Here is a 22728-nt window from a genome sequence, read left to right as displayed (position 1 = left end):
GGGAAAATAAAGATTTTTAAAGAAAATAAAGATTTCTTTGTGAGGTTGCGAGAAAGTTTAGCGAGCACATGGTAGAGAGAGATCCTTTTTGTTAGTGCACACATGACAAAGAGATTTTAAAGAAGAGAGAAGAGGAGAAAAGACAGTGTCAGTGAGCATATGGCAAAGAGAGAGAGTTTAAAACCTGTGTCACAGGGCACGTGGCAGAGAGAGAGGAGGAGAGCGAAGCATCTTACCCCAGCCCTGGCTGTAGAGAAATGATAACTGTTTTGGATGGTGAGCCTTGGAAGCAAACCATGCCTCTCGGTCGGACCAATCAGAAACGGTTCTATAGCTACATTAAAGAAAGCACTTTCCTGAACCAATCATATCATACCAAGATTTTACAAGAGCCCCCTCCTCCACCCAACTGTGTGAAGATGTAAGATAAACACTGACCGATTGTTATCTGAAGAAACAAACCCTTTTCTTGATTCTTTTGCTAACGTAAAAGACAACAATGTGACTGAGTTTTATAGGGAAATAAAGATGCACCTTTTAACAAAAGATGTTCTACTGTAAAGATTGCCAGAGTATAATACGGAAATCTCAAAAAAAGTACACCAGCTTGCTTTTTAAAGTTTTGCCCAAAGTATAATATGAAAACTCTCTCTCGCAAAAAAAAAAAAATAATAATAATACATCAGGTTTCTTTTTAACGCTTTGCCTAAAGGAAAACTTCTGTAAAGAAATTATGCAAAACACACACAGGCTAACTTAAAATGAAAAACAGCTTAAGTAAAAGAGGCTATTTTTTAAAATTTAAACCAAGGAAAGTTGTAAAAAAACAGGTTTAGTTTCGTACCACGAGTTATATCAAACTTCTTTATTCCATTTTCTTAAAATTTTACTGGAAATTGACTTTATCTGTAAGGAGTCCTTTTAATTTAAGCTTTATAAAGGTTGAGCGTCATATCCTTATCATTTACAATAAAAGTTTAAAAAGACAAAAGCCCTGTGGAATGAGTAACTCCATAAAGGAGTAAGATAAATATCCCCCACCTTATTATTTGAAGCTGTTAACTACTGCAACAAAATCATTTTTATTAGGAATAAACCTATATTAGCATGCTTTTATAAAAATGTTAAAAGACAAAAGCCATGGCTTTGTGATTGCATGAAGTTCAGAGACAGCCTCTGACATGGTTGTCTGAAGAAACAGCTCCCTACCCCCTCTGTCCTGACCCCACCCCCATCCCCACCCCATTTAACACTATTGTGTTCTTCTGCTAAACATGCATTGTTTAATCATATCAAATAAAGTTCTTTAAAAAATAGTTTAAAAGTTTAACGTGAAAAAACAGCATTGGTCATTTTTGAATGAGATGAACATAACAAGGCCTCTTTTAGGGATGTTTTGTATGCAATGAGGCCTTTTTGAAGCACCAGGCTTTTTAAAAAGCTGTTAATTTTTGCAGCAAAAACATAGGCTCAAAATTAAATAATGTAAGCCTAAGGAGACGCTAAGTTTATTGAGTTTCCATAACTAAATAATTATCATCTTTGTGACACAAAGATTTTAGTCTAAAGGAAAAGCCTAGTAAGAAAACCCCTGTTTACAGGAATGTAAATTGTAAAGAAATAGCAATATTACCATTTAAAGTAAAAATAAAATGTATTTAACAGGTTCTTTTAAATTGTTTAGATTGACAATATATAAAATAAAATATATAAAAATCTTTAAAATAAAAGTTTAAAGAAGAGAAATTATGTAGCAACAGGACCCCTCCTTTTTTTCTTAGAAGAAAACCGTGTAAAGGAGGTAAATAAAAATTGCCCCCCCCACCCTTGTTATCTGAAGAAATTACTTTTTAAAAAATTAATTTTCAGGGACCCCCCTCCACCCCCCGTTTTAAAAAAACAGGTTTAGGCCTATAAATAGAGAAATCTGTACATAGCATTCAAAGAAATATTGCTGGCATAAGACTTCTGCCGTCATGAGGAGCAACAAAATGGTAAGAGAAAATACTATTTTGTATGTGTGCCACCATGGTGTTTATGCATGTTGGGTGTTAGGCAAAAAATAATAGCTTTTTTTTATTTTAAATAGGACGGTGCCTTTTTCCTTCAAATATCAAAAGCCGCACTAGAAGGGTTAACAAATTTTGGTAAGATGTTTAATATTTTACAGAATTATGGTTTGTTCTTGAAAAAAAGGTTTTTAAAGTTTTTATTTTTTAATTTAGACCAAGATGGAAGTCAAATTCAGCAAATGATAGTTTTTCCTGACAATATAGAAGAGGGTATGGGTTGGTCTTTTTTTAATACGTGTTTGAAATAACTGTGTTTTATTGGAATCAGGTCAAAGCAGTGTACAAATTTAAAACAATACATTTTCCTTCCTATAATACTAATGGGTTATGCATTTACATGTGTAACGGTTTTTGAAATATATATGCAGGCGGTTAAAAAAAACACTTGTCATGACTATGCTATAAAGGCTATGCTGCTTTCTGTAGTGATAAGAGAAAGTTTCTCCTTCCCATCTCTTTTTTACACTTTGGTGTTGCCTTACTTAAAATGATTGTTAGTAAAAAGAAGATGGATTCAATGTTCCCTCTAATTTTTTACATCCATGTGCAGAATGAATGTTGTTATGTGCACCAATGGCGGGGGTGGGGCGAAGGGGTTCGGAGTGTTGGAGGGGGCTCAGGGCTGGGACAGAGGGTTGGGGTGTGGAGGGAGAGGGCGGAGGGCTCTGAGGTGGGGCCGGGGATGAGGGGTTTGGGGTGCAGGCTGCCCCGGTGCTGCGGCAGGGAGAGAGGATTCCCCCCAGGCCTCTCTCACCGCAACAGCCTGGGGCCAGGGGAGAGGCGTCTCTCCCCGCTGCGCACCTGCGTGGCCCTTGTTAGCATGCTGCATGGCTGCACAGCTTAGAGGGAACTTAGAATGGGTTGTATGTTAACTTTAATGCATGTTTTTTAACTTATATATTTATGTCTGTATTGCAAACTGCAGCCCAGGGATCACATTCTTTATTACAATTTCACTAGCTTCTACCCTTTTGTTAACAAGACTAAACAACACCTGGTGGGGCACCACATTATCATGTCTGAGGATTTTGGGGTTATCAGACAGTACTTTGGCATCATCAAAGTTAAAGTTTACCCTCTGAGAGGCCTCTATTTCCCTGTTTTACTACCACATTCAGTTTGTTCACCCCTTTTCCTGTTTGCTTTGTGACTCTTCAAATATTGGAAAATCTTATTTTTTTAATAAAGCAATTGATAGAAAACAGTACTAGGCTGTTATCGTGTATACCTGAAAGTACTGTGTGGTGTTATAGCTGTCGGCAACTGTTGTATAAAGAGTTATTGCATAAATTATAGAGTCTTCTTCTGAAAGCGATGAAACAGAGAAAGCCTTTACAAATACGTATGCTACAGGAACCTGAGTATTATGTACATTCTGCAAAAGATGTTTTATTGTTGGGGGGGGGGGGGGGTAGAACAATTAATTTAAGTACTAAGTATATGGTTCTGTTTAAAAACCTCTGAGATAAACTGCAAATTACCAGCCTGGTGCATCAAAAGTACCCTGGTAAAACACATTTCTTTTTCAAGGCTTTTGAGGACACTACAAAAAACCCTACAGGTACTCATGGTGGATTTAAATGCTTCAGTGCCTAAAGCCTACAGGTTAAGAACAGACCTTCTCCCCCTCTTCCCGCTCCCAAGACTGGTCCTGTGTATACACCTTGAAAAAAAATATATTAAAAAATAGTAATTTTTACCAACCCCCACCATTTTTTTTAAAAAGCATCCTCCTGACAAGCATGTCTAGCTGTGTGCAGAGAAACCTGACTCTTCCAAGACGCTTCATCAAAGCCAGACCACAGCAAAGGAAGGCTATTCTTTGCTCGGCCTTTGACAACCTGATAGCAGCCATCTCAGAAATAGCACTCAACACTTTAAAATGAAACGTTCCCCTGAAACCTCAACAAGTAAGCGTCCTAAAAAAAATGGCAGATTATTAAAAAACTGACTGATAAAAGCTGTCCCTCAAAAGAAAGAAGATGATTGTAAAACAGTCCGGAGGGGTTATTAGTGCTTTGTTGAGCTTTGCACTCCATCTACTGTCCGGTCTTTTAAATAACTGATAATAGAACACCCTGAAAAATTGTACCTCATTCTTAGCCATCAGCTAGAACAAATGAAACACACCTCCAGTGTCAAAGAAAATATCAGAACCACAACTCATCGCCAATTGGATTCAGAGACGAAAGACATTTTTCAAAGATCCAGTTTATCTGACTAGGCTAAATTTTACAAGAGGATCCTGCAAAGATACCTGGTGTTTGCCAAACAGGGTGAAGCAGAAAAGACTAAAATAAGTCTCTTTCTCCCTGAGCAAGAGCACGGGCAAATTTGACCTCCTGAAGTCAAGGGAGGTTCATCAGACTTTGTCACTTGGGAGGTGTTGGAAGCGATAAATGCTCGCTATAAGAAAAATGCTGAAATGTTGTTAATTCTTCTTGGGACAATAAAGGAAGCTTTGTGTATCGAGGAGTAACAGCTGTGTGGTCTCACATGCTGAATTTAGTCAAGAGGGTTATTAGTTCTTATTTTTTCCTCTAACAAGAGGCCTCCTAAAGGGTGGGATGTTTTTATGAAAACCTTGGCAGAGCTGAATGTGCCTATGCCCATTGTAGGATGTTGTCAATAAAGAGTTTTTAGAATGTCTAAAAACAGATCTAGAGCCTGCCAAGGCCAAAAGTAGCATCACCACTTTTAGAAATGTACCTTGTAAAAAACAAAGGCTGTTTAAAAGGTCCAAGTGGCTAACAGTGTAAAATAAATACTTGGACAAAAAACATGTGCTTTATTGGTTTAAACTCACCTTCTTTATTGATGCACATCTTTAAACTCACAACAAGACAGACATGTCTTAACATGTTGAAACATGTTTGGAACAAATCTGGACATGCCTGACTTTCCCTTTTACAAACTGCATCACCGTGTGGTCATTTTCTGGTAAAGCATTTGTACACAATTTTAAAGTCTGATCAAAAGATAAATCCTTACTACATTTCTTTAAAAAAAAAAAATGTATAGCCACAAGTTACAGCTAGAGGGTCCTGTAAATGTCTCTGGTGAAACACAAGGTTATGAGAGTTAGTGTTTAAAAAATTCACGACAGATTTAGAAAAGACGTTACCATCCAGGGGAAATCTGTAGGAGTCAAAGAACTCACCCAGACCCTGTTTTGGTAAGTAGAGGGTCAGGCAGTGTTCTCTGGGTAAGTTATGAGTGTGTGTGTTAACAATAAGCCCCAGAGGTCTTCTGGACACAAAGTCCTAAAAAAGAAGCATCCTTTGATAAAATATGCTCTAACTGCATGGTGTTCATAATCACATATAGTCAAACAGGACACTTCTTCCACAGTTCACTTGGAGTATGTTATCAAAAACTGCATACACTATCATGATGACCATAGAGGACAATGCCATTGCAAACCGAATCTCCACTCTCAGGTTTCCAGTTTTAATCAGTGAATAATGATCGGTGCACTCCTGGTCCGGAGTCAGCTCAAAAGCATACAGTGTGTAATCTTGGGCAAATTCACCATGGTCAATCAAGAGCACTCGGTCTTTTACATATTTCCGTCACCTGCATGAGCTGCATGTACTCTCTCATGCAGTTCCCATTCTCAAAATCCAGTTGTTGAAGTTTAGCCAGCACCTGTTCACCATCCACATACAAGGGAACTAGATAAATTCATGGAGGTTAAGTCCATTAATGGCTATTAGCCCAGATAGGTAAGGAATGGTGTCCCTAGCCTCTGTTTGTCAGAGGGTGGAGATGGATGGCAGGAGAGAGATCACTTGATCATTACCTGTTATGTTCACTCCGTCTGGGGCACCTGGCATTGGCCACTGTCGGCAGACAGGATATTGGGCTGGATGGACCTTTGGTCTGACCCAGTATGGCCATTCTTATGTTCTTATGTAAGGCTATGAAATTAACATTACAATGTTTAAAGTTGAAAGGGTTTTTAACATAGTTGCCACTGAAGGCATCATTATCTATAAAACCAATAATGATCTGTTTGAGTTACTGTTCCAAAAAGAAGTCTTTCTGGTTACTGATACAACTGCTGGCCAGAATGCTAAAAACCTTTATCCCTACCCTGTCTACAGGGTACTTAGCACTGGTGGTCATTAGAGCCTCTGTGTGCCGCAAACGGACCCCCAGAGTAACTTTCACCCATTTTACAAGCTGGGATGCTGAAAAAATGTGCACTTCATAATTCTGGTTTTCATTCCCACTCATGAGGTGGCATTACACATTTTTAAATAAAATAAAAGGCTACACATTGGCACCCAACACATGGTTCTAGAGAACACGGAAAGGACGATGCAAAAAAAGGCCACCTTAGATAACAAGGTTTATGCACCCCTACTTTTGAAAATCATGCAAGTAGGAGAATCATGTCATGCTCCCAGTAACTAACAGAGGGGACTTCCTGCTTTCGCTTATGCTTGCGATTGCATTGTGTGGTTTTACTTGTCTGTCTATGGGATGTTGTAATAACTGAGCTCAGGAAAAATGTAAAGGGGAAATATCTTCTTATTCATACTTCAGGCACTGAAACTAATTAAGACTAATATTTAAGGGGAAGATTATCATACAGTGGTACCAAATAAACAGCAGTTGTATGTCAGGGACCCAGCATTCATGTATGGGTAGAAACCCTACCAGGCCATGGCAGAGTGAGTCAGATGGTTCGTCATCATTAATAAACTCCCCAAACTTTGGACTCCTCTGGACTGCACCACCAATGGAGGATCAAGTAAAACTTTGTGGAGTTACCTTGGTCACCGCCCCTTCTCTCAGTGTACTCCAGCTGTAAACAGCTGAAGAGCAAGGAACCACTGTGATGTTGTACCCCATAATGCTTTATAGAAATATGCTTATGAGTGTAAATATGACATAACTGAAATATGTTTTATGCTAGATATGCCATGTAACATATCTTTGCAAAGGTTATGTTCTACTGCACGTATTCATCCTATTCGTATGCATGTATCATTTTTATATCTGAAGTTATGAGTACTGTACCCCAAGCCACTTTAGAGCCAAAACCAGAATCACCACAGAAAAACCTGCTAATGCCAGACCTTCGCAAGATGCAGGCACCTACCCCAACCAAAAAAAGGAATAAAGGTTAGAACAAAACTCCCCACCTAAATTGTCCTCTGTAGAAGCTGCCCAAACATGGAAGACACCGGTTCCTTTGAAAAAAAGAGGGAAAGAAAATCCCCATTAGAGCTGTAAAGGAGAAAAATATCAATTTCTAAATTGGAACCTTTGTGATTAAGTAGTCATGTCTCTCCAATAGTAGCAGGAACAAATGTAAAAACCTTCAAAGCCATTGCAAAAATAGTAGGGCCAATGCAAAACAAAACAATTCAGTTGCAGCACATTTAGAAAAAATAGTAAACTTATTTCAATTAGATAAAAAGGATTTGGTTAGGATTTTACAATTAACTGCAGAGCTTTGTGAAATGCATTGCCACCAGAATTTTGAGGAGAAAGATTATCTGAGGACACTGTACGTCTGTTAGAATGGAATATGCACCCAGCACAGTCAGGGGTCCCCCTTACAGCTAGCATGAGACAGAGGAAAAAAAAATCCCCATATATGTGTAAAGAGACTGTTGCCCCCTTACTAACATTCAGTGGAGGTGTTTTCGTTGCTAGCTCCCAGTACTAAAAAGGGGGAAGGGTCGATGGGGAATCAGGACCCTGAGACTGACAGCCCCCAGGAACAATGGGGAGAGGCCAATGCTCCAGGTCAGCCTGAATGACTAAGCAGGCTAATCAGGGAATCAGGAGGCCAGGGAGGTCCTGTCCTCCATATGAGCTGGAATTGCCTGGGTCAATAAGGAGAAAGCAGGGGCCCAAGCTGAGCTGGGGAGCAGAGCTGTACCAGATCCAGAGAGAGCAGACCCTGTCCTGGGAGTAGAGCTGCAGCCCCAAAGCCAGAGGCACAGCCCAGAGAGAGCAGACTTGCCCTGGGAGCAGAGCTGCAGCAACCAGAGCCAGAGGGGCCAGAAAAGCAGCCCAGGAAGCAGGTCAGTGCTGGGAGCAGAGTCAGAGAAGCAGCCTGCAGAGTAGACCTGTCCTGGGAGCAGAGCTGCAGCAACCAGAGCCAGAGGGGCCAGAGAAGCAGCCCAGGGAGCTGGATGCAAAGCAGCAGCAGTGCTGAGGCAGAGTGGAGTTGGAGCTGAGGCAGAGTGGTGGAGCTGGGGCTGGAGCAGTCCGGAGCTGGGTGCGGTGAGCAGCTGGGGAGAGCAAGGGGGACCCTGGGCAGCGGGCCCAGCACAGGGAGACACCTCAGCCAAGAGGCTCTGCAGGCCAAGCTTGGATCGTAACCCCGACAGGGCAGGGGCAACGCTGGGAAGAGAGCATGTGGCCACCACCAGAGCAAGTGTCCAACACACAGCATCCCTGCAGCACAGCCAGGGCCTGAGGAGGAGGCCTGGGACTTACAAGGAACAGACTGTGAACTGCCCTAACGTTCCAGAGACACTGTTTGTGATGTTCCCTGCCACAGAGTGTGTTGATGTGTTTCCTTTAACCTTTCCCATTTTTCCTTATTCTTTTTAAAATTAATTGTTGATTAAATAACTTGCATTTGCTTTAACTTGTATGTAATGGTCAGAGGGTCAGAGAAGTGCCCAGTGCAGAGAGAGTACCCCAGAGTGGGGACACCCTAGCCCCTGTCCTAGGTGACCACAGCAGGGTTGGGGGTCGAGCCCCCCGGAATCCTGGGCCCAGCCTTGTTGGGGTTACAAGGACTCTGCCAGACAGGAGAGTGGAAGGGGAGTCCTCAAGGGCAGGGAGGCCACTGGGTAAAGGAAGTGGGAGCAAGGACTCAGATCCTTTTGCTAGCCCACTTCACCGGGGTAGTGCAGAAGCCAGGAAAGTTCCCCACAATAGCGGGACTATTCCCCCGCTTACATATGTTTCATAATAGACTGTGTGCAGGAAATCTAATAAAATGCCTGGAAAGAAAAACATTGCTAAAAAGGTGTAAATATGCAGCCATTGGTAACTAAATATGTAGATGTTTTTGCTAAACACAAGCATAAGTGTAAAAGAATGGCAGTAGCTATTGTAATCATAGAATAAAATTTTCCTCCACAGAAGTTTCTTTTTTAGGTATTACCTTGTCTTAAAGAGATTAACCACCAGCCCAACAGAAGGTGGATGCAATTTGAGAATTGTCCATGTCCACTGACATAACTTTTTTGTGATCTTTTCTAGGATTGGCAGGACACCATCAAAACTTCATTCCTAACTTTGCTTCCATTGCAGGTCCACTATATAAATTTCTGAGAAAACACGGGATTGCTTGGGCCAGGACAGACCAGCATGTAAATGCATTTGTAAAAATTGAAGCCAGCAGTAATTCAAGCATCTGTGTTCATCATTCCAGATCCCAGCAAACCATATAATCTAGAAGGCCTCTGAGTGCAATTGCACTTGCAACAGTAGCTTCTAAAGAAAGGCATAACAAAAATTTAGGCCAATAGCCTATGATCTAAAAAAATAAGCCTAATGAAATTAAATATTCCACTTATAAAAATATTTATTGGTCACCAGCTGGACTTCCAAGCATTTTGCATTTTTAATTGGTTTAAACCCAATAGCTCTACATTCCACATACACACCCCTCTCCAGTTCTTGCTTTCTAATCGAATCTAGCACATTGAACTTTGTTATTCCATAACAAAGATATAACAATATCCCCAGTATGGCTCCTATCTCCATTGCTGGATGCCCTGCTGTATTCTAGAAACCCTCATGTGTGCCCAGATGTTGATTAAGGAAAAACCTTAACCCAGTTTTTCATATTAATATCTCCAAAAATAAAAATCACAAAAGAATATTGCTTTTATAAATGAGTTCAATTACTATGATCAGAAGAAATCAATGTCTTCTTGTTATTCATCCATTTTCCAAATGGGTGGAAGCATTTCCCCTTAAGGCAAATGCTGCTTTAGCCACAACAAAAATCCTGGTAAAACAAGCCTTCTCTCATTGAAAACTTCCCACTAGGGTAGAGTCAAATCATAGAATCATAGAATATCAGGGTTCGAATGGACCTCAGGAGGTCATCTAGTCCAACCCCCTGCTCAAAGCAGGACCAATCCCCAACTAAATCATCCCAGCCAGGGCTTTGTCAAACCTGACCTTAAAAACCTCTAAGGAAGGAGATTCCACCACCTTCCAGTGTTTCACCACCCTCCTAGTGAAAAAGTTTTTCCTAATATCCAACCTAAACCTCCCCCACTGTAACTTGAGACCATTACTCCTTGTTCTGTCATCTGGTACCACTGAGAACAGTCTAGATCCATCCTCTTTGGAACCCCCTTTCAGGTAGTTGAAAGCAGCTATCAAATCCTCCCTCATTCTTCTCTTCTGCAGACTAAACAATTCCAGTTCCCTCAGCTTCTCCTCATAAGTCATGTGTTCCAGCCCCCGAATCATTTTTGTTGCCCTTCGCTGGACTCTTTCCAATTTTTCCACATCCTTCTTGTAGTGTGGGGCCCAAAACTGGACACAGTACTCCAGATGAGGCCTCACCAATATCAAATAGAGGGGAATGATCACGTCCCTCAATCTGCTGGCAATGCTCCTACTTATACATCCCAAAATGCCGTTAGCCTTCTTGGCAACAACGGCACACTGGTGACTCATATCCAGCTTCTCGTCCACTGTAACCCCTAGGTCCTTTTCGGCAGAACTGCTGCCTAGCCATTCAGTCCCTAGTCTGTAGCAGTGCATGGGATTCTTCTGTCCTAAGTGCAGGACTCTGCATTTGTCCTTGTTGAACCTCATCAGATTTCTTTTGGCCCAACTTCTAATTTGTCTAGGTCCCTCTGTATCCTATCCCAACCCTCCAGTGTATCTACCACTCCTCCCAGTTTAGTGTCATCTGCAAACTTGCTGAGGGTGCAGTGCACGCCATCCTCCAGATCATTAATGGAGGAACACATTTTACTGGGCAAATGTTCCAAAAATGTTTGCACTTGTTGGGAGTGCAATAAGATTGCACATTCCATATAAATCTCAATCATCAGGAAAGCTAAAAAAAAATGGCACCATCAAACTAATGCTGCAGAAACTGGTAAATGCCAATGGATGCAATTGAAATAGTCTGAGTTCGCTCATTTTAATAACACTCAGGGCAACTCCCACTGCTGCCATAGATCATACTCCCTTTGAGGTGATGACCTGGCAAACTATGTTAATGCCAAAGCATTTTTTGTGGCATACCAGTGGCACACAGCTAGAGGAAGTCAAACTAAAAACCTGTATACAAACATTTAAATCAAATTCTCTTGCAGGTAGCTATCAAATCAGGAAAATTCAAACAAAAGGCAAAAGCCTTTTTAATAAAAAAGAAAATGCTTGGAAAAAATTTGAAATCAAGTTATGCTCCTATCATATGTTGTACCAAAACACAATTTATGTAACCAATGAACTGGGTCACACTATGTTATACATAAATTGAGTTCCTCTGTATACCAAATCACAAACAAACAAGCAAAAAGGTAGATTAATTCTATTAACATGATAGAATTTAAGTTGTAGTGGAAAGGAAATATTTCTCCACAGGGAAAGTAACCAAAGACATTAACCACAAAGAGAAAGTAAAGAATCAAAGAAAGTCAGCCCAGTAGCAGAAAAAGGGGGAAAAAACAGGTCTTAACAACATTGATACTATATTATTGCCTTAACACTGCACTTCAAACCGAACAAACTGTTTCAATACAACAAAAACCAAGAACAGTCAAGGCAAATCAAAATTTTATGTTGGAACTAAACTCAGACTTGCCTATTAAGCCTCAGGATGGAAAAATAACAATAATCTGGGCGCAAAAATGAATAAAACCAAATCAAGGACTAAAAGATTGATGCTTTTCAACTGAAATTTTCTTTAAATTAAATTATCAATCAGCATAAGAACAATTTATAACTAAAACTTGGGTTAAAACATTGTTTTCCACATGAAGTAATAGTACAACTTTAACAATACATAAGGTACAGAGTCGTATGTCAGGTCTGTATAGATTGGAATTACATTTAGTATTAAAGGATAAGTAAAAGTTTATATTGTGGAAAAAGTTTTCCACTGGAGTTCCAAAAACTTGAAGGAAGGTATGTGCATGATTTTCCAAAAAAAGTAGTTTGTCAAGTACTTCTTCCAACCACTCATAACAAATTTTATCAAAAGGTTAAAAGAAACTTGTTCTTAAATTTAACATTAAAAAATGAACAAATGTCTTTTGTAAATTAAAAAAAAAATCTTTCCCCTCCTTAAGCAATCAAGGGGGGGAAGGATATAAAACATATTACAAGTGAAGGTAAATCTTCACCAATGATGAAATTCCATATGAATTATGAAAAAAAAACCCAAATGTCAAAAGCTCAGTAAAAAGATAAAGCATTAACCATATGTAACCTAAATTATAAAAATAAAGAAAAATATGAAGTTTGTATCCAAATTAAGTCTTTGAGTATTGTAAAAGTTATTCATAAATATTTTAAAGTAAAGGTATAGCCAACAGTAATAAAAAATTATTATTCACAAAACCCTGTGAAATGTCCAGTTCTACAAGAAGGCCCTGTTAGCGGTCTCACAGCTCTATCTATACCCAAAGGTACTAATCAATCAAGTACAATTTATTCCTATCCCTGTTATATTGAATTGATCTGATTGGTAAATAAGTGAATTTAGTTATTATAAGAATATTAAGGTTGCATCTTTCTTTTCAATACTTCTCATAGATAAGGTTACTGTTTATCAACAAGTAAAACTATTACCAATTTAGATCTCAAATAAAAACTAACATGTTTCCAAAAAACTCCAAAAAATTAATCTTTTTGAAGTTTTAAACAGTATCACAGGTTTTATAATTACAAAAGTAATAATTTAAAACAAGGTTAATGTTAAAAAAAATTAAAAGGTATATCAATTGTATGATTACAAAAAAGCTGAAAAGTAATTAACCGCATGTTCAACAAAATGTATAATATAGCAACTGAAAATCCTCTACGGTGTATAATACACATAAACTAACCAACTGTTTAACAAAACTCATTAATCAATTAATAAATAAATAATAATGATCACTGTCTTAAAATATTTGTTCATTATATGGTAAATATGTAATAAACACTATTAATAAATACCTAATAATTCTTAAAGCTAAGAAAAGTACCCAAATTAATCAAAAATCAACAAATTTTGAATTGATATTGTCCACACTGTATTCAAAAACATGGAGAAGAGAAAGTCAAATGCCAAACCAAATATATATATAACTTGGGATCTGTGACACCACATCCAAATCATAACACATGTTATTTAAGCAAAACCTGTAACGTTTTACAATCCTTATATGTCTCATTCACATTATCATTACTCATCCATACAAATAAGGATGTATTTAATCAATTAAGTGTCCATGCCATACTCCACCAAAAAATGGCATCGATAGGGACAAATGAAAGTACCTCCACTGGTGGTGTATCACCAAAATGCCCAAACATAAAAAGTCCCACGGGTTGCTTGTTGCTCTCAAAAGGAGCATCAATAGATCTGTAAGTGTAATGTGTTCAAAGTAACAACCCCACTATGTGACCAGCTGAAAAGATACCATGTAACACTGGTTTTATGCCCAGTGCAACTAACCAAATGAAGATCTCTCACGGAATGTGCGGTCTATGATGAAAAGAAACAAAATTATGTAATAACTAATCACAAGAAATTCTGTTATAGTCATCTTAAATGTATGGTCACAGACCCAAATTTTTGTTCTAAACAACAAGTACCCACAGTTATTGGGCACACGACAATATCTCCAATATTTTTGAAAATAAAACTGTTATTCTTAGCAACCCAAATTACCAGGATCTAATTAAACAAAGTACAGTAAAAGCTTTGTTATCCGGCACTTAATTAACCAGGAATTTCAATTAACCGGCATTTCTTATATTTCCCAATACAAATCTTCAGTCTAGTAACGGGACTAGTATACTGCCCAGGGGGTTATGCAATTGCACATTCTGCAGTCTACTTTTATGCAAAAGAGGCAGAAGACAAGTAATTAAGCTGATATCAGGGATTTATTCAAAAAAGCAGCTTCCAGGGTTGTCATAGGGTCATTATAGATTCAGCCCAATCTCCTACACCTTCTACATCTACAATGACAATTGATGTTGATAATGATGACCCTGAGGCACGGCAAAATCCTGAAGTGCTTTCTGAATCATCAAAGAAAGATTACATTATGTTGAGTATACTTTTAGTGTTAAGTGCTTTTTTAGTGATCTGGGTGTACACCATGCACTGCCCATAGTGATATGCAGTGTCATAAGATAACCTACTGTATAGAAAACTTTACCTGTATACACTTAAGTGCTTCAAGAAACCAACCACTGTGCAGTGCAGTACTACTGTTGAATTGGTGAGTACCTGTATACTAATTTATACTTGATTCATTTTATTGTATTCTAATTCTTTGAAAATTGGTATTCGATTGGTAAAGTGTAACTCTCAGTTAACCAGAATATTCAACTAATTCCCCATTCCCCCAGCATGCTGGATAACAGAGCTTTAACTGTACTCCAGTGTTTCATATATACCACCATTAGCCTTACCGCTAAAACAATTGTTTAAAAAAGTTCAAGATTTATTACTATTAGGAATAACAAAATTTAAAAAAAAAATCAAACTGGTCAATGGCACCAAATGTGTACATGACCAGAAACGGGACTGGAGTGCAGGACATAAACCATAAAAGGAGCATGGAAACCTGTCAAAATTACATGGTGATGAGTGCTATCAGGTAGTTTACTACTATTGACACATCCTGCTCCTGCTTACTTTGCAAGACTGAATGGATCTCAGCACATGGTGGTATTATTATTGATTAATAAATATTTGCACTGCAATAACACATAGAGGCATCAACCAAATCTAAGCCCCACTGTCCCAGGTGCTGTACAAAAATATGATAGTCTCTGCCTCAAAGAACTAACAGACTGAAAGATAGGACATGGCAGGTGGTGAAACAACATGCACAGATTAGTAAAAAAAAAAAATCAAGAACTAACAAAATATAGCACTGGATTACTTACAGCAGTTTCTGTAGTTTACAGTTTGGATGTTTCAGTCCCTCACACAGATATTTCAGTCCTAAATCTTCCAGTTTGTTAGAACTCAGATCCAGCTTTTCCAGGGACTGGTTTGTAAAAAGAATCTTAGGGGAGAGGTCCTCAGGGAAAACAGATGAGAGTTTGCAGCTGGACAACCTGAAGGGAACAAATGGACAGATCAAATTTACTCCTGAATTGTATCAAACGGCTACTAACTGTTCCATAACTATTGTTCTTCAAAATGTCCTTTCCACTTTAGAAGCATGTGCACGCTCAGTGAACTGTTGGAGATTTTTCCATCAGCAGGGATAGCGCATGTGTCCTCCACTGGCACACGCTGCCATGTGATGGTATAAAGGGTGGAGCTGCCCCGACCCTCCTCAGTTCCTTCTTACCAAAAGGACTCGATATAGAGGGGTAGGAAGGTGGGATGTGGAATAGACACATGCAACACATCTGGAAGAACAACAGTTACAGACCCTGTTAATAACGGTTTCATCTTCTTTGAGTGATCACACATGTGCATTTCACATTAGGTGTCTCACAAGTGGTACAAACTCAAGGTGGGATCAGTCTCTGCCTGAATAGAAATGGAAAGACTGTCCACCCAAACCTAGCATCAAGAAGGATCAACTGCAGCTACAATGTCAAAGGCAGGGGCCACCCTTTTTAAAACTTCTTGATGAATCCTGCAGTCATCAGGTGGGGACGAGGACCCTTCTGAGTTACTGCTTTATCTGGCAAAGAAGAGGACGAAGCCAATAAATGTTGAGGTGGAGCCTCCTCTGGCACGTGTGGGGGGTGATTCACCAGAATCACCTCCTCCGAATCAGGACTGGGAATGGTTCCCACCTCTGGTGGGATGATTCCCTGCACCTACTTGATAAAATGGGATGGGACAGCTGCAGAGAGGACCTGGACAAAGGTGGGGACCCCCAGGTGTTCCAAAATGGCCCTGGAAAAGGAGTTGGACCCAGTTCCTGTCAGGCCATGTGTCCATCCCAACTGGCCAGGACAAAGGTGCCTGTGAATATCCAGGTCAGTGTGCTCTAGGAGGGAACATCCAGGTGCTGCATGCTTTTGAGAAACATAAGAGCAGATCTCTGAATCTGATGAAGAATGGGCTTCTTCCGACCAGGGAGGTGCTGTTCCTACCAGTCCTACCAAAGAGTGTTTACTCTTGTCTGCAAGCTTGCCGGACTTAGAAGCTGGGAATCTTCCCCTTCCAATATCATCTTTGGAAGCACTGTGTTTCTTCCTCGGCACCGTGGAGGGTGAACAGTCCCAGGATTCAATCAGCACAGGAGGAGCGCTTTTCATTAGAGCTAAAGCACTCTGCACTTGCCTGGAATGGAAAGGCTCTCAAGGTAGTCACAGAGCAGCCTCCATCACCAGAAACCTCAGCCTGGCCTCTCTGTCTTTCCTGGTTCTCAGCTTAATGTCGTTACAAATTTGACACAGATCCCTTATGTGAGAGTCACCCAGGCACTTTAGACAACTACAGTCTGAGTCACTCAAGGCATGAGTTTAGAACATGAAAAACAGGGCTTGATGCCTGATGACCAAGGCATGCCCTGGTACCAAGAGCAGAACCATTACAAGGGGGGAACTGGAGAGTAAAAAGACACTATAGAAAACTTAACACTCTAATTATTAACACTAACCATGCAAACGGGGAAAAGCTATCTACAAAGATATACAAATGAGAAAACTTGCGAAGGCAACACAACTGACTCCAACAATTGTCACAGGCATTAAGAAGAAACTGAGAAAGGTTGGGGGTGGCTTTACTCTTTATACCATCACATGGCAGAATGTGGCAGTGGAGGGTGCATGTGCCGAGCTGACGGGTACCACTGAGGGGAAACTCTCTGACATCCGTGCACGGGATGTACATACCTAAAGTGGAACACACATGTGCAATCGCTCTAAGAAGAACCGCTTGATGATGGATTCCAGTTGGGGAATTCCATAGATTCATAGAGTTTAAGGCCAGAAGGGACCAACCGATCATCTGGTCTGACCTCCTGTAGGTCACAGGCCACTACACAGCACCAGGGTAGCCCTATGTTAAGCCCAAAGACTTTAGTTAGCTCAAAAATTTCAGTCCTCAGGAAACGAAACTGATGTGCACCAGTAGCAGAGAACAAGAGAGACTGAGGTGTCACCAGTGGCTGAGGCCCCTGCAAAGGCAGGAAAGTGATTTGGGGAGATACACCCAGACGCTATCAGCAGGTGATCTGCCCCCCGACACACACACACACTGCCGAAGAAGAGTAAAACCCCACCAAAATTCCTGCCAATCTGACCGGGGGAAATTCCTTCCCAACCCCAAATCTGGAGATCAGTATACGACTGAGCATGTGAGTAAGACACCCCAGCCAGGCATCTAGAAAGATGGGTTATCTGTACCACCTCAGAGCACCAGTCTACTCCATCCAGTGTCCAATCTCTTATGCTACAGAGGAAGGCAGAAAAAAAAAACCCAGATTGCATCAACCTAGTTGTGCACTGAGAAAAAATTCTTTCCTGACCCCTGCAGCATGAGATTTGATTTGATTATCATCATTATCTTAATGCTGAGCTGCAAGTGTTATGAGTATGTTGAGGCAATGTACGCAATCCTATTGCCTTGCCCACAAAGGAAGGGGATGAACAGGGGCACCCACAGACTCACGTATCCAAGGCCAGAAAGGACCTCCACGACCACCCAGCCTGACCACCTGCACACACAGGCCTCGGAATTCCTTCTTGGGACTGGATTAAAGCATGACATTTAGAAAGCTATCTAGTCTTGTTTTAAAGGCTCCAAATGCTGGCAAGTCCTTCCGCTGCTTAGCGCAGCCTGGGCCTCAATCAGTGGCTTATGTGAAGCATGTGATGTACAAAATACAACATCCAAAGCAGGAAAAGTGATTTGGTAAATAGTCTCTATTGTAACCCCCCAGATTGTTTCTAATTTCCAGTTACATACATGCCATGTGACTATATCCCTGTGTCTGCAGAGGGAACTCCTAAAGGCCCTTCTGTGGGTGCTCGACAGAAGATTTGGGTGCTTAGAATACAAGGTGTTTTCAAACCAGAATGCTTGTTCTTTGAAAACCTGTTCTCACTACAGGATGCCCAAGCTGCCCCAGCTCTCAGGCTTCTGCTGGGTGCCCAGCCCCTGGGATTTTCAAATTTCCCTGCTACATCAGAGGTTTTCAAAACTGTGGGGCGTGCCCAGCTGGGGAGGTGTGACGGGGTATCGGGGACGGGGTTGCTAGGACTGTCCTGGTGCTGGATGGAGCCCCGTGTTTAAAAACAAAATGTGCAGGGTGTCAGTGCCATTCAGATTTGGCCTGGTACCCCTCAAATTTGAGTGAGTGGCATTGTGACCTGGCGCACAGGGTTACAGGACCAATCGCTCAAGTTTAGCCCGACCTAACCTATCATCATGACAGACCTGAGTGGTGCTGTGACCCCGATCACAAGGACTGCAGCAGGGAACTGAGCCCAGACCCGCAGGACACAGAAGCTGCTATTTCCCCAGAGGGAGTGCAGGTCAGACTCCATCTCCAGCCCCTTCCCCCCAGAAAAGGGCCTTGTTGCACTCACCAGGGACAGGGCTTGGAGAGACATGCACACATGACACGAGTCTCTGGAGGGGAGCACAGCAACAATCAGTTTGGACCGTCTGGGCTATGTGATGCCGTGTTCTCCCGGCACGGCTGTGCTCCCAGTCGCTAAGGGCCTGTCTGTGCCGGAGGTGGAGATGTAATGTCCAGTTCGGGAAGATGTCCGTGGCTAGCTTTCATTGAGCTAGTATGCTAAAAACAGCAGGGTAGCCATGGCATAGGAGGTGAGCTGGGCTAGTTGCCCCAAGTACAATCCCATCCAAAGCCCTAGGTAGGGACTCAGGCAGCTAGCCTGTACCACTGCCCGCGTGGCCACAGCCAAGCTTGCTTTTGCATGTTATCTCAGTCAAAGCTAGTGTGGGTATGTCTGCCTGAGCTGGACATTACACCCTCAGCTCAGTGTAGATACACCCAAAGGGTCACTGTCTCCCCCCATCTCCAGTCCAAGGTCCTCCACTCTCTGCTTCTGTCCCTCTGCCCTTTGTGTCTCACACTTTCAATCTTCTGCAGAGGGGATGGTCACCACCTGCTGGTCACAGATAAGACAGAATAACAAGGGATTGTACTGAGCAAAAGGGTAGTTGTGGGGGAAGAGCACTAACAGAACAATGAGCCTGAGTCCTGCAAGAATTGATCTGAGAATGAATCAATGTAACATTTTTAAAACGCTTCCAATATAGAGGGGGAAATCGCTGCACCACAGAAGTCAATGGGAGTTTTGCCACCAACTTCAATGGGGCCAGGATTTCAGCCAGGATGTAAAGGACAGACACACAGCACTTAGGATATGCTGGAATGGTTAGTGTGTTTTTTTAAACACATTATAAACTCCCTTTGTGGGCACAGTATGAGTGAGGCATGTGGTCTGGTCTGGAGGAGCTCTGACCATCTGGACAATCCATGGGTTTATACCTGAGACACCCTGACCCCCAGAGATTTCTTTCAGTGAACCCACCCCAAACCTATCAGAGAGCAGGAGCCCGCTCCCACTTCTAGGGAGCCTAAAATTTAATTTTGGGGGACTGGAAACTATGGATACAACCTCACAGTACAGTTACACTAGGGAGACAGGACAGCTTAATGACACCTCAGGAAATAGGGGCCTGCTAACTAGGGGCTTGATCCTGCAATCCTGCCTCACACAAATAGTCCTTACTACTAAATAATTAAGTAAAGCAGTGTCCCCTGGACTTCCCTGAGACTAATCACATGGATAACCTTTACAGGATTAGGCTCTAGTAGCAGTCTCACACCAAAACACACAAATAAATAACCTTGATGATTTACAGTTTTTTGCCTAGAAAACAATATACCCTTCCTACACAATACGTATCATCTACCTCCCCTTCAGAAACATGAAAAACATGGAAATGATTAAGATAATTCTCACTGTAATTTATCCTTGTCCTCCCTTGCTCTCTCCTATCCCACCCTTCCCCTGATCTGTTTGTTATGCCCACTTGTATTCACCTAGGTCACTGTTCCCTTGCACCATGGTAGCATGTACAGGGGAGTGGGATGGGTAGTGGTCAGATGGCTGAGAAGTATGCACAGGTGGGCAGGTGCTGAGAGAGGGACAGAACAGACAGAGGTGGGGATGAAATGAAAAGCAAAAACAGAGGGAATGTGATTAACTTTTGTTAAATAAAGGAAAAAACATGTATCACATTAGAAAGGCGGTTTAAAATAAATAATATGACGATCTGGAGTGGGAGGGTCAAAGTGCGCTAAGGAACTTTAGTGCGCGGCAGCAGGCCCCACACAGCCAGCTGGTGCACAGCTCCCCCACTCGCTGCACATTAACTCTCAGCACAGAAAAGCCTGAAGTCAGAACTGTAGCATCTGCAGTAGCTGCATGGAGCCATACTTCAGACAGGCCACCGGTGGCCATACATGAGAAGCATAAAAGCTGTCAGCTAGCAGGAAATAATGGTCACTTGGTCACTTACCCTAGTGTCCCAAGTCTCTGTGCATTCAACAATCAGCCCACTGTCCCCATGAGACAATTTAAGGAAGAGAACAGAGAACATTTGTTCACTGAGGGGCAAATTCAGCCCCTTTCTCAGTGGCCACAGAGTGACCCTTTATTCCACTGTGCAGGGGTAGGTGTGTGGAGATGCTGTGCAGAGGGTGGGTCTCACACCATTAGCATGAGGCTGGATTAGTCTCCATGAAGAAACTCCGCAGCTGCTCTGTGCCCTGGGTGAGGAGGATTCTGCCACCTTGTGCATCAACCCAGCACCTGGCCTACTTACTGGGTGGGGGCTTGGAAGTGGGTTTGCCACACGGTTAGTTTATGGTTTCATGTCAAATGGTGTTTGTTTCTTTAGATATTTACTATGATTTGCAGCTCAGAGATAAATACCAGACATGAGTGGAAATGCATTGCTGCCCAACTCCTGGCATAGCAGCAGTCACAAAAGGGCTGTAAGAGAGGAGTTTGCTTACGATATTGTCTTTAGTTTACAATTGGGATCCTTCAGTCCTTGACACAATGAGTATGCAGTTGAACTTCTCAGATCTTCCATCAGTGGGTTCCTAGAAGAGAGAATGGAAGTTCTTAATATCATTTCCCAGAGGCAGAACAAATAGGATTTGATGTGTGGCTCACAATCTCTACACTAGTGACTGATAAGTAGCACTGCCCTAGAAATGATAAAGAACTGCAGCTAAAATAATGGGAAAAACTGAAGTGTGAAAAGAAATAGGTGTTTGCAGTGACATGGCTGTGTTGGTCCTAGGATAACAGAGAGACAAGGTGGGTGAGGTAATATCTTTTATTGGTAAAAGACAAGCTTTTGAGCTTACACGGAGCTGCTCTTCAGCTCTGAGAAAGATATCGCAGCTAACTACAAGGTGGAACACATAAGGAGTTAACACGTTGCAAGAGCTCACTCAAGGTGTAATGGGCAGTTAACATTTTTGCAGTCCTAGGACAAAGGAGGATTAGTGGGTTATAGAGTGACCAGATGTCCTGATTTTATAGGGACAGTCTTGATATTCAAGGCTTTTTCTTATATTGGCGCCTATTCCCGCCCCCCCCCATCCTGATTTTTCACACTTTCTAGCTGGTCACCCTAGTGGGTCACAAACTGTTGAAATGAGCCCAAGCGATCACTCTGTAGCTGACCTCTCAGTCCTCATCCTGAAAGGAAACCTGCACAATACCTTCAAAGATGAGCCTGGGAGCTTAAATTCATAACTGTGCTAGACACCAAAAAGATCATGGACTCAATAAGGACCACTGGATTTATGGTTCACCACCACAATCTATAATGAACCCCAAGAGGCAGTAGCTAGGTCAACAGGTGAATTCTCCTATCAACTTAGCACTGGCTATACTGGGGGTTAGGTCATAGAATCATTGAGTTAGAGGGGCCTGCAGGGTCGACTAGTCTAACCCTGTCATAAATATAAAGGGAAGGGTAAACCCCTTTAAAATCCCTCCTGGCCAGAGGAAAAATCCTCTCACCTGTAAAGGGTTAAGAAGCTAAAGGTAACCTTGCTGGCACCTGACCAAAATGACCAATGAGGAGACAAGATACTTTCAAAAGCTGGGAGGAGGGAGAAAAACAAAGGGTCTGTGTCTGTCTGTATGATGCTTTTGCTGGGGAAAGAACAGGAATGGAGTCTTAGAACTTAGTAAGTAATCTAGCTAGCTATGTGTTAGATTATGATTTCTTTAAATGGCTGAGAGAAGAGCTGTGCTGAATAGAATGACTATTCCTGTCTGTGTGTCTTTTTTGTAACTTAAAGGTTTTGCCTAGAAGGATTCTCTATGTTTTGAATCTAATTACCCTGTAAGGTAAGGTATCTACTATCCTGATTTTACAGAGGTGATTCCTTTACTTCTATTAAAAGTCTTCTTGTAAGAAAACTGAATGCTTTTTCATTGT

At 41.5% G+C, this 22728-nt stretch overlaps 1 protein-coding gene across 1 annotated transcript in view; it reads right to left on the bottom strand.

Moving 5' to 3' along the window:
* LOC102936590 (NACHT, LRR and PYD domains-containing protein 12-like) overlaps positions 1-21383 on the bottom strand; it is a 28521-nt gene extending 7138 nt beyond the window's left edge. The window contains exons 1-2 of the mRNA XM_037899482.2: positions 21281-21383; positions 15198-15371 (exon numbers count right to left, since the gene is read on the bottom strand). Coding sequence (XP_037755410.2) covers positions 15198-15371; positions 21281-21360 — 254 coding nt within the window. The 5' untranslated portion in view covers positions 21361-21383. The remainder of the gene's footprint in view (positions 1-15197; positions 15372-21280) is intronic.
* Positions 21384-22728: the final 1345 nt, after the last annotated feature.

This window comes from Chelonia mydas, chromosome 6 (assembly GCF_015237465.2).
Source record: "Chelonia mydas isolate rCheMyd1 chromosome 6, rCheMyd1.pri.v2, whole genome shotgun sequence".
Classification (NCBI taxonomy): Eukaryota; Metazoa; Chordata; order Testudines; family Cheloniidae; genus Chelonia; species Chelonia mydas.
Note: the sequence above shows the minus strand (reverse complement) of the source record. Positions and strands in the feature narration are given on the sequence as shown.